The 13,068-nt window shown below is 42.4% G+C and overlaps 1 protein-coding gene and 1 long non-coding RNA gene across 6 annotated transcripts in view; one reads left to right on the top strand and one right to left on the bottom strand.

The window, feature by feature from the left end:
- The window catches only part of sybu (syntabulin), an 83,155-nt gene extending 70,647 nt beyond the window's left edge, over window positions 1-12,508 (top strand). For all 5 annotated transcript variants that reach the window (XM_033020032.1, XM_033020035.1, XM_033020033.1 and 2 more), the window contains one exon: window positions 10,210-12,508. In XM_033020032.1, the coding sequence (XP_032875923.1) occupies window positions 10,210-11,398 (1,189 nt within the window). In that variant the 3' untranslated portion in view covers window positions 11,399-12,508. The remainder of the gene's footprint in view (window positions 1-10,209) is intronic.
- LOC116972397 lies at window positions 564-12,852 on the bottom strand. Its single transcript, XR_004411796.1, has 3 exons — window positions 12,806-12,852; window positions 5,147-5,149; window positions 564-576 (listed from the first exon to the last, which is right to left on the bottom strand). It is a non-coding gene; the product is annotated as an uncharacterized LOC116972397 (long non-coding RNA).
- Between the last annotated feature and the right edge of the window lie 216 nt (window positions 12,853-13,068).

Raw genomic sequence — 13,068 nt, forward strand, 5'->3', positions numbered from 1 at the left:
TTTTTGCTGTCAGTTGTATATCTTTTCCTGAGTAAAGTCCTGTGGTAAGCATAAGGTGTGAGAAGTATCTGACAGTAGGCCCTGTGGGCATGCTGTGCACTTTGTTGGTTTGAAACTTTAGTTACCGGTAAGTCTTTTGTAGGCCTGAGAAAAACAAGATAAAATTTAAGGTCAATTTCTGCTATTTCTTTAAGAAACAGTACAAGCTTTCAGATTTGTCAAACTGACTTGTTCCACACAGGAGGTTCCACGCAGAAGTGCAAATGTTTAAAGCAGTACAAAAAAAAAATCTTATTTCAAATTTGTTACTCAATAAAACATAAAATTCATGGCTGTTACATGAACCAAGATAATTTTATTGGAATATGATGGTAACGATGAATGAAGTTATCCAAATAATGTTAAATGCCTAAAGGTTGTCTCAAGCTATGATATTACAGCACATCAGCATATATTGGAAAAGAATGGGAGTCAGACCTTCAGGTCTGCTTTGCCACTCTCTGAGATCATGACTGATTATTCCCAAACTCCATGATTTACCTGGTATCCAAAAAATCTCTACGCTACTTGAATTTACTCAACAGCAGATTCCTTGAGTGAGATAAGTTCACCTCATTGTGAGAACAATTTCAGTATCACTTAACCAAGTGATTTTTGGAAATGCAATTGACCTTGTTTAACCTCCATGTTAATATTATGCCTTGTGTACATCCAACCCTCTGAATATTATGCATTCCTTCAAAATACTCTTCTATTTTTCTATTAAAATGGATATCTTTGCATTTCTCCCCATTACTGACATATTCTTGGTCACCCTTTGGAGACCATCAGGAAACTTGAATGCATTATCTAAGCTATTAATTAGCTATGGTAAATATTTGTGGCCATGACTTTGATCCTTGATCCCCTACTAGATGTAGGTTTTCGGGAAAAATTGATTCCTTCTATTTTTTAACCATTAAACAAGTCGATCGATCCTCATTGCAAAAGCCCAAATTCTGTACAATGATCTCTAATGTGGCATCTTATGAAATTACTATTGTTGCTTTAGGAATTAGGAAAGCTGAGGGGGGCATATGTTTAGTCAATTCTGAACAGTTGAGTGCAAATAAATCACAGAAACATGTATTATGTTCGTATATGCTATGCATCCACAGAAGGTCCAATGTTAACTGTTGTTTTAAAGTTATTTTCAAGGTAATGAAAACTGTCCTTTTTAAGTTAGTTAATAATTAATTCTATGCTTTAAAAGTTTTCCAATTTTTAAATGAGCTTAAACATAGTTCAAACCAACTATAGTTTACTCCAGTGGAACAAGTATCTTCAATTACCCTGAAAGTAATGAACATTTTCTTCTCTTGTCCGTTACAACATGCTCACCCTCTCACACCTACCATCCATACTATCATTCCTTTGCCACTAACCCCCACTATCATCCATTCTTCTGAAAAAGTTACTTTTATAACAACTAAACAGGTTTGCTTCTTAATAAACAGACACCACACAAACTGTTTGGTAGACCAGTTCAAAACTTTACTTATTATCAGCCGATGGAAGGGAGGGAGAACTCCAGTCAAGTGAGCAATTACAGACACTTCACGGTCCTCATCCACCTTCCCTGAACAACAGAATTACATCACATTTTATAGTGTTTCTTTGTCACCTTAGCACATTCCACAGACATTAATCATGGTCAGAGATACAGAAAAAGGTTTCTACAGAATGCATCACATCAAAGGCATTTTGTCACATGGTACAAGATATATTAAAAACATTGGCCATTTAGTTTACGACATTTTATCTTTCTACTTCTCTGTTTCCTCTCTTGTCACCTCCTCCCTCATAAACATAGGACACTTGGTTCCAGGCATCTTACATCAAAGAGTTCAATCTAGCTTCTCCTCTCTCGCAACCTCCTCCCTCATAAACATAGGACATTTGGTTTACGACATCTTACTTCAAAGAGATTACTCTAGCTCCTTCTCTGCTTGTCACTTGGGAGACAATGTTATAGTATTTATTATCTCACACACCGCAACCTGAGGCAAGCCTAATTTGAGACTAAATATAAGCTGTAAGCTAGCCCAGAAGCCAATTTAATATCTTCTTATATCTATATTACTAAAAGTCTGTTCTTGACCGGTTTTGGCCATCTGTGCTGCGATTTCCGAGAGAACGCCGCCACCTACGGCCGTCATTTTTGGCCACCGTGCTCAGAGCCCCCCTCCGCCATATGTGTGCTGAGGATTTTCCCCGTCGATGAAAAATGACAGAGATATTAATGATTTTACAAAATTCCCCATTCTCTTTGCTGCCCCTGCTGGCGGCAGGGGGGAGGGACTATAAAACCAGGAAGTAGTGTGCCTCAATCAGTGTCTACAAGCTGGAGGAAGGCAGAGGGTCACGTTTCTCTGAGCTGTGAATAACACTGAACACATGTCTACACAAATGTAAGTGTCCTTGGTGGTTCTAAAACACTTGCAGAATGTGTCTATTGGTTCTAAAATGTTTGCAAAAAGTGTATCTTTTGGTTCTACAATGCTTGCAAAATGTGTCTCTTTTGGTTCTAAAATGGTTTTTAGGTTCTCCCCCCCCCTTTCCTCTCACCCCCCCCCCCCTCACCTCTCCTCTCCCTCCCCTCTCCTCTCCCCCCCCCCCCCCCTCTCCTCCCACCCCCTCCCCTCTCCCTCCCTCTCCTCTCCCCCCCTCTCCTCTCCCCCCCCCTCTCCTCCCCCCCCCCCTCTCCTCTCCCCCCCCCTCTCCTCTCCCTCCCCTCTCCTCTCCCTCCCCTCTCCTCTCCCCCCTCTCCTCTCCCCCCTCCCCTCTCCTTCCCCCCTCCTCTCCTTTCCCCCCTCCCTCTCCTCTCCCCCTCCCTCTCCTCCATCACTAAATAATTGTCTGTAACTCAGGCCACAGCATCTAATTAGCATCTCCATCTAAGCCATTAATGTTGACTGCATTGATCCCGGTAGCACCTTGCAAGTTACACATTGGCAACATGAAAAAGTGACCCTTTTTCCTGACTATTAATTAACCAGTCTTCCATTTATCTATTACAGCCAACCATGAACTCTTCTGCAGTAACCTTCCAAGTTGTAAGTTAACAAATGCATTTTAGAAATCCAAATGCACTAAAATAGTAAGATTAAACGAGAACTTACCAGTTTGAAGTTTGATCTGTATTTTATGAGGAGTTACGATGAGGGATTACGTGAAGAACCCGCTCAGCACGCATGCGCGACATACTTCAAAGCAGCGGTGTGGAATCACAGATAAACAGTTATTGAAATAAACATAGTAAAGAAAAGGAGACATCAGTTATCAGTTTGACCCATATTATTGAGGGTGGGAGCGGAGGGCACGTAATCCCTCATCGTAACTCCTCATAAAATACAGATCAAACTTCAAACTGGTAAGTTCTCGTTTAATCTTACTATTTTACTTCGGAGTCACGTGAGTGACTACGTGAAGATTTTAAAGCTCTGTGATTTCAAACCGTGTAACAGTTATTACTTCACTCACTGCCGAAGTCCTTGAGGGAGGAAGTGTGTTAGCGTAATCAACCAATGAATCTGTTTGTAGAAAAACACAATGGTATTTTTTAACAATAACAACAAAGAAATTAAATTGCTCCCCTGGGCTTAAATTAAATATTTGCAATCTTTAAAAATTTCTGCAAATAAAGCAGGTTTTGCCAACGGCTTATTATAAAAAATTCTGAACGGTCTTTCCCCCCGACCATCCTGCTGTCGCCAGGATGTGGTCTATAGGCACGTCCATTCTTTTGGCCGTCGACATGGATGCTGCCCTGGTGGATTTGTACATGTTAGTGTTTATCCCAGCAGCTTTTAGTACCTGCTTGAGCCATCTCGAAATGGTTTGGCTCGTCACCCGACCATAAGGTTTTTTATGACTGACCCACAAGGCTTTTCCACTCCCTTGAATATTTTTGGTTGTGTCTATGTAGGACAGTAGGTGGGTCATGGCACATAACCGTGGTTCTGGCGGGTAAGCCCGGAATTCCACGACTGGATTAGGTGTTCCTGGTCTGCTCTGTTTGACCAGTCCCTGGATAATGACAGAGATCTGGTCTGGAGCTGTGAGCATGCTGTCCAGTCGCAATAGGTGTAGTGACTGGACCCTCTGTGCAGATACAAGTGCCATCAACATGAGTGTTTTGAGCATAGATTGTTCCAGGTTGAGGGATCTGGCTGGTGGCCATCCCCTAAGGTATGTCAGGACCACACTGACATCCCATATATGGGTGTACCTTGGTCTAGGGGGTTAGAGTTGTAAATACCCTTCATTAGTTTGACCACCGGCGGGTGGGACCCCATGGCCTGTTGTCCTGGAGCTTGTTCGAAATAGACAGACAGGGCACATCTAGCTGTGTTGATGGCTCTGTAGCTGAGTCCTTCATCGTGGTGAAGGTTCGCCAGGAATTCCAGTACGTTGGTAACTGTAGCGGTTGAGTAGGTGGTCCCTGTATCCAAGCAGTACTTCTCCCATTTTTTTTTGATGCTGGACAAGTACTGTTTTTTAGTGCATGTTCAGAGGGATGCTGACATGGTGTCGACGGTTTGTTCTGATAATCCCAGTCCCAGAAGTGGTCTGTGCAGAATCTGCAACCCAGGAGTTTGATTTTTTCATGGCACGAGTGGCTTATGCCCGACACTGGGTGTTAATAACTCTGGGTCACTGGGGAATACCATCGGAGTTTCAACAACCATGTCATGGAGTATTGGGAACCATGGCTGCGTAGGCCAGTCGGGTACTATCAAAATACCTGAAGCAGAGTCCATTTGTATTTTCCATAGTACCCGACTGATGAGGCAAAAGGGAGGAAATGCATAGAAGAAGAATTTCCCCAATCCAGCGCGAACGCATCTACCGCTGCTGCCTCAGGGTCTGGTTCCCAAGCGACATACATAGGTACCTGGTGATTTAGCCTTGATGCAAATAAATCGATATCTGGCGTGCCATATTGCTTGATAACTTTTGCAAATTTTTTGGGGTTTAACATCCATTCGATGTTGTCATTAAATTTACGTGACCTGGTGTCTGCCACTGTATTTAGCTTACCTGGCAGGTAAGTTGCTGATAGCCAAATATGTCTTTTGACACACCATTGCCAAATTGTGTTGACCAACTTGTCGCATGATAACGATTTTATGCCGCCCATATGGTTAATGTAGGCCACCACCGTAGTATTATCTATTTGTAACCGTACATGCAAGTGATGCATATTTGATGCACATGCTTTTAAACCATAAAAGGCACCCAACATCTCTAGATAATTAATGCCCAGTGTAAGTGGTAATGATGACTCTGGGTTAGTCCATCTACCACTTGTGCTGGATATGGAGTTAGTTGCTCCCCAGCCTTGAGCACTGGCATCTGTTTGGATAACTAACGTAGGGTTAGTGATGATAATAGGGCTGAAACTATGCCAAACGTTTTTTGCCCACCACTGTAGTTCTGATATTGCTTCAGTGGGTAACTTCATGACACGATCATAATGACCTGCATGTCGTTTTGGTGCCTGTACCTTTGCTCTTTGTAAGTTTTGATAGTGCAAAGGTCCGAATTGTGTAGCCGGAAATGCTGCTACCATTTTCCCAATTACTCTGCTACTTGTCGAATAGTTGGTCGTTCGTTGACCATTAAATTGTTGCATGATTGTGCCAATTCAACTGTTTTGTCTCTTGGCAATGTTACAGTCACGTAGACTGAATTAATTGTGAAGCCCAAGTAGTCCATGATTGTGGATGGCTTCAACTTAGATTTATCTGGATGTAAGACAATCCCAGGGTTTTGAACAACTGTTTGGTAGCTGATACAGCTGACATAGTCAATTCCATGGTCTTGCCTACTATTAAGATATCATCAAGATATGCCATGACAATATGTTTTTGTCTTCTTAATATTGTCAGAGCTGGTTTTAGTATCTTGGTGAATAATCTTGGGCTGATGTTAATCCATTGGGTAACGCTTTAAACTGCCATTGCTGCCCCATCCAGGTAAATTTCAGGTATCTGCGATGATCCTTGTGAATGGTACTGAATAGTAAACATCTTTAAGATCAATGCTTGCCATGAAGTATCCTTTGGAAATTAGTTGTTTGGCAGCAACAAACGTTTCCATTTTGAAATGTATATACTTAACAAACATATTTAGTGAAGTTAAGTCAATGATGATGCGACATCCGTCATCTTTTTTGGGTTTAGGGAATATATTTGATACGAATTCCAAGGGTTCATGTTTTGTTTTCCCAATGATACCCTTTGTAATTAGTCTTACCAGTTCAGCTTGTCCCTCTCGTTTTTCTTTAACTGAGAGGGAAAATACCCTCTGGGGTGAATGTTGAACTGGTGGCAATTTTTCTAGTATGAATTGTATTTTGTATCCACTAATGCCATTGAGTATATACTGATCACTCGTGATAGACTCCCGTGCTTCTTTAAACAGGTGTAATCTCCCCCCCTGTTAGTATTAAGCCCCTATTTTCTATACGCTGGTAGGAACCAGACCCGCCTACCTCCATGGTTATGGGTATTTCTTCTGTTTCCTGCCGGTCTAACGAGTCTTGCACGTTGTCTGACGTGGCGGTGATGTTGGGGGGTGGCGCATTTTCCATGGGGTCCGCTCTGGGCCCTGGTCTAAAGAAGACTTCCGGTGATAGAATGCGGACCCCGAGTTTTCACCAGTCCCATATGGTAGACGTCGACTGGTGGACGCGATGGGGTGCTGCTGCTTGGGAATTATTGTTTTTGGTTTGCTCGTCCCGCAGCCTGCCCTCATGAGACCGAAATTTTTTAAGGCCTCTTCCATATCCTTCATATGCTTTGTGAGGTTTTTGCCAAAGAGCAGTGGGTCTGGCTCAGTGGCTGGGGTTTTGCACAACCCCGCAAATTTAGGATTTTATGGCAGTCTTATGATTTGTTTACGAAGGTTGTGGTCATCTCCGTATTTGTCCACGGAACGAGCAAACGATGTGATGGCTGAAGTCAGGAGCCTGAGGATCCGCTGCAGTTTTAGCTCCTGGTTCCGAATATTTGCCCCAACGTGCCCCCAGTTTTGACTGTTTACAGCCAGCACTTTAAGGGACTCACAGTTCTCTGGAGCTGTATACGTTTCTAAGGCCTCATTAACCACCTGCTCCTGTAGGGGCCTGTTGGAGAGGTGGTTAATGCTGGCCGCTAGTTTAGGCTCTAATGGCCTTCCTGCACGTGGGGCTGCCACGTAGCGGTCCACCACACCCAGCAGCTCTTCCTGTTCCTGCACCCCTTGCATACTCCCGACATCTTCAGCCAGCGTCCCCTCTTCTTGACCAGCCCAGTCCTGGTCACCAAAGCTACCCTCGGGTAAGGAGGAAGCAATGGACAGTGCACAAGGCACAGTGGAGGGAGTGCCTGAACTCCCCCTGCGAGAGCGCCCCTCACGAAGCGCGTCCCGCTGGAGCTCCTGCTTCAGGAGCCGCTCCATGCGGCTCAGGCGGCTGTCTCTCCCCCGTGCGGGTGGAGAGATGTCCCCGTCCGACAAGTCGGAAGCCACCGGCCGGACGCTTCTTCAGTAGCTTTACTTCCAGCCCGCTGCTCAGGCGCTAGCGGGACTGGGCTCGGCACGGTGTCGGGGATGGCGGAGTGCCCGGTAAGCGGTCCTACCGCCTTGTTGCTGCCCCCCCCAGATGGAACGCTCCTCCGTTGGAGTCGAGCGGGGGACAGATTTGTCCAAGAGCCTTTGTTCTCTGCCTGAAATAAAGCAGAAGGCTCTCCTGTGAAAGAAAACCTGACCTCAGGGTACTTACCTGACGGTCCGTTCTTTCACCCTGTAGCGGGAGCGCCTGACTCCCGATGCAGCCGCTGTTGCACTGCTGAACGTAATGCCGCGCATGCGTGCTGAGCGGGCTCTTCACGTAGTCACTCACGTGACTCCGAAGTAAAATCAATGGATACACCTTTATCTACCTTGCTTGTTCCATCATCAAAACACTCCAATAAATTTGTTTTAAAAAATTCTCTTTCATAAAACCATGTGGACTCAACTGTGCACTATAAAGATTTTATAAATATCTCAGTTCTATTGCCAAAATAATGGATTTCCCTCTGGCTTCCCAGTTATTAGGTTAACTAGTCTGGTGTTTCTTGGTTTTCTGCCTTCCTACTTTTTAATCAGGACATTCTTATGATTTTATGGTTTTCTACTGGGCCCTTTCCAGAATCTAGAGAACTTTGCAAGATCACAGGCAATGCCCTAGGGACATTATGCATGTACAAGCCAGTTCTGCAGCAAACAGATTCAGGTGTTAGAGTCTATTCACATTACCATTGTTTCTGTTCCCATGGTTTCCATTGGTACAAACAACAGTACACTAGGGTTAGAAACAGTAAAGTATAATCCTTTTGAGAGGGAGATTGGTTACATTTGATGCTACTGACAAAATATCTTTCTTCTGTAAGGATTTACAGAGCCAAATCTTTGCTTGATTGATGCAATATATTAGAATGTATTGGGTTGTGGATAAGAGATCTATCACCACGAAGTCCATCAATTCCACACTGACAGTGCATCATTTGCCTAGACTGAATAATATTCCGCACTTGCTTTTGTTGCTGGATTTTATTCTGACTTGTTTGGACCAGGGAAGATGTTATAAGCAGAGAAAAGTAGCAGTTTTGTGTGAAGCTTAAGAATATGGAGCCCTGCCCTGGTTCAGGTGGCCTCTTTGATCTTCTCCCAGAAGGACTGAATTGTGTCGGTGATCAACATTAAAATAGTTTTGGTGCACGTTTGACATCGTTCCCACCTTGCTAGTTAAAACTAAATGAAGATTGTTTGTTCTTGGTGAATCGTGAACGCTACAGCTGTGAAAGGTATCGCGCTGGGAGCTCTTGATTTCTACATAAAATTCTCTGCGGTTTCTATCATGTTTCTTATTATCTGGGATCACAACACAATGCCCACGATCTTTGCTTTGGTTGTGCTTGCCTCAGATTTGGCAATATCATTACTCTGCACCACACATCGTTCGTGCATCGTAACATTTGCAGTGGGTTTCAGGGTGGTGTTCATCGCCAGTTGATGTCATCTTTTATCTATGATACAGAATTATGGGGAGATTGAATCCTACACATTGGACTGATTTTTGTTTCTCATTTATGCTGATGGATGTAGGTCACAGGGCTGTGTGCAGATGGATTGAGCCCCCCCCCCCCCCCCCCCCCTAAAACTGCCACTACTGTCTGCCCTTATTCTTTAGGGTTTTAGGAAGCCTTAACATACAATACAATACAATTTATTGTCACTTGAGCCTCAGTGAGGCTCAAACGAAATTCTGTTTCCACAGCCATACAAACAAAGACAATTTCCTAGACATACACACAATTTAATTCACACAAACATCCATCACAGTGGACCCACTGTGATGGAAGGCAAAGTCTTTTCTCTCCCCTGTTCTCCATGTCACTCCCGATATCCAAGCCCCAGGCGGGCGATGCTAAGTCCCACGGCCATTTTAGACCGTGCCGGGCGATTTACGGCCCCGCTCCCGGTCTAAAAGTCACTGTTTATCGATGGTACAATACTGTGCTAATGATTCTGCCAAATAAAACATCAATTCCAGTTACATTACACAACACTTGATTTATCACTAGTGATGCCAATAGTTGAAAGCAATCTCTTGTTTCAGAGGAAGCATTCATCTACTCTGCAATAAGTTAATGAATACATGCATAAATGAAATATCAACAATTAAGTGAATAGAGATTTAGGTTTTAACATAAACTTCAGTTTTGTACTGTGCAAGAGAGAACGATGCAGAAAAATGTTGCACAGCAGCAGTTTTAGATAATTTGAATAATTAATTTTAGGTTTGTGTTTGGGCTAAAATATTATGGTAAACAAAATTGGTTTGACTCCAGAACATTGATACTGTCAGCATTATCTGTAAAATCAGAGCACAGAATTTGATTATGGTGCAGTGAGAAGTCTGGCTGCTGCAAACATAAGGCTTGAATTTAATTGCAATAAACATAAATGTATTTTTAACAAGATTTTTAAATTGCTGTATCAACTGATTCCACACATTTTCTGAGCAGCAAAGAAACAAACTGCAAAAAAAAACATATTTCCAATTCGTTTGAATATGCCTATGTTAGTTTGAAAATGCAACAATTTTGTTTATGTGTGCATCTTTGCCTCTTTTAAAAGGGAATCTGAAGTTGTAGATCTCAAGTCGCAGCTTGCTCGCATGCGAGAAGACTGGATTGAGGAAGAATGCCACCGAGTTGAAGCACAGCTTGCACTAAAAGAAGCACGGAAAGAGATTAAACAACTCCGTGAGGTGATTGACACTATGAAGAACAGCTTGGTAGAGAAGGATAAAGGGGTCCAAAAATATTTTGTTGACATTAATATCCAAAACAAGAAGCTGGAGTCTTTGCTGCAGAGCATGGAGTTGGCTCAGAATGGTGCGTCAAGGGACGACTCATCATTGGACTGCATGTGTCCATCGCCTGTGAAATCATTGGCTCGTAGCACAACCTACACTAAAATGGCTGAGGCCATGGCCCTTGAAGACCAGGCTGTTGAAGAAATGGCTGATAGTGGGCTGCTCGCCAATGATGCTATGGCAAGCAGAGCAGATCTCTTTGACCAAATACTGAGGTCCAGACCCACTGATGGTAGCCCAGGAGATGGCAGTTGGCCACAAGCCAATGAAATGCAGGCTATCCTTGCCAACAGTCCAGCATTTAATATTTCTGCTCCAAGTATGATCTTTATGACAAGTGATAATAGGCTGGTGAGGGAACAGGCGATCCAGACTGATGTAGTACCATATAGTCCAGATGTACAGAGTCTCATTCTACATATTCAAAAATCCCAACAAAACAGCCCAGTCAGCCCAATATCTTCAACCTGGGTGTCAGAGGCTGGCCAAACAGAATGTGCATTGGAGTTTGATGCTTTAATGGATTTAACTCCAAATAATCCTAATACTGCTATTCTGGTGTCTAGATTAGAATGTGTTAATCATGTCAAGAGCTCCCCAGCAAGCACCCACAATGAACAAGCACAGTACCAACCTAGCATAAACAGTACGATGGAGTCCACTTTTACATCAGCCATTGATCAAACAGATAGTAACGGATTTAGTGTTTCGGAGGATCAGCCATCTGCAGTGTGTCAGAAAAGTTATTGGAGCAAGCATTTCATTGTTGATTTATTGGCAGTGGCTGCACCTGTAGTGCCGACGTTGGCATGGATATTTTCCACACACAGAGGTAGATCGGGGGGACTGTACAATATAGGGGCACTTTTGCGTGGGTGTTGTTTGGTGGCCTTGCACTCTCTGCGCACACAGCACACACAATGTTTACCCCCTCATTTAAAAAAATGATTCCATTAATTGCACTTAAATTTTAGTTCAGGACACTTGAAAAATACTGGAATTAGCTTACTGAGTTGTGTTTGTGTGTGGCTCGGGTGTTTCAACACATCAGTGAGATTTAATTTGCACTGCTGATATGTATAGATATATTGACTTAAAGTGATGAGTTTACAGTGTTGCAAGTGGCTTTTGAAGAATGGTTAATTTATAAATGTGAATGTTTTCATTGAACGAAGGAGAGAAAGAAACTGAAGTGGCCAAAGTTGACCCTCTGCTGAGCAATGTAGCTAAATACTTTGTAGAGGTTATGTTTCACTAAAAGCATGGGAAAGTGCAGTCTTTTTAAGAGTACAAGCTGGCATTCAATTTTAAACACTATTACAATAACTAGTTACTATTTTAAGCACAGGTTAATTCTCAATGGTGAAAACTGCTTCAAGGTTCAAACAAAATCGTTCATCCCTCTAAGGTAGCTGGATCTGTTCAAACATATTAAGTTCGGCTGTATATATTGTTGCTGTTTTAAGGAGCTGCAGTTTAATGGCTATGCTGTATTTTTATGTTAATGATAAAAATGGAGGGCAACCAGAGCTTCTTGGCCCTTTGCGGTCAGTTTGTTCTGGACCCTTGTAACTGTTGTGTTGCATCAAGACAAGCATCGACTAGTTGGAGCAGTTTGTGACTGTGACCTGTTCTGAGTGTTGCTATGTACAGTCCATGGACATGCTTTAAAAAGTAGTGAACAAAATGCTTCTCTGTATTTGCTACTTACAAAATAGCATTTGTTATATTTGTGTTGTTTTCGAGCTATGTGCAATATTGCTGAATAACCGTTCTACATTGTACTTAGGATGTTTCTGTATTAAAAGGGTATACATTTACTAAATTAAAGCATGCCAAAAATTCACCTGAAATTTTGTCCATTGCCTCACCTCTGAATTCTTGCCTCTTGTCTTGTGTACAAATAGAGTTTTAAAGTCATTTTTGTGTAAATGTAATCCTTATTAAAAACAGGAATCTAATGTCCATATTAAATGCTTATGGTGAAATTTACAAATAAGTGTATCATGCTGTATAATTTATTTATCTCCATCTAAAACATTGAAGAGAACAATAGCATGTTGCTGTAACCCTACATTTTTCTCCCTCCCATAGTGGTTATGAAATATTTAATTGTCTAACACAGTGTATTCATATTTACAGTCATTAAATAATACTATTATCATGGTATTTTAATCTGGAGCGTTTCTAAATTTTTGTAATTTAACACTTAACTGTCCCATTGTGACTTTCCAAGCCTACATTGCAGTCTATTTTTGTAGGATGTGATGGAGGTATCTGGGATTTTTTTTTTTAATTTGCAAAAAACATTTGAATTTTCTTTGCACCATCCAAGTATTTTCTCAGAGTCTGCACCGAGCAGCCATCCCTGCACACTATCCTATAGACACTAGGGACAATTTACCATTTGGACAATTTACCATTTGGACAATTTACAATTTTACCAATTAACCTGCAAACCTGTACGTCTTTAGAAGAAACCAGAGCACCCAGAGAAAACCCATGCAGGTCACTGGGAGAACATACAAGCTCCGTATACATAGCACCCAGGTTCTGGTGCTGTATGGCAGCAACTCTACCATCTGGGCCACCGTGTTATCTAATGTTCAAGAAGCTGA

Source organism: Amblyraja radiata, chromosome 4 (assembly GCF_010909765.2).
Source record: "Amblyraja radiata isolate CabotCenter1 chromosome 4, sAmbRad1.1.pri, whole genome shotgun sequence".
NCBI lineage: Eukaryota > Metazoa > Chordata > Chondrichthyes > Rajiformes > Rajidae > Amblyraja > Amblyraja radiata.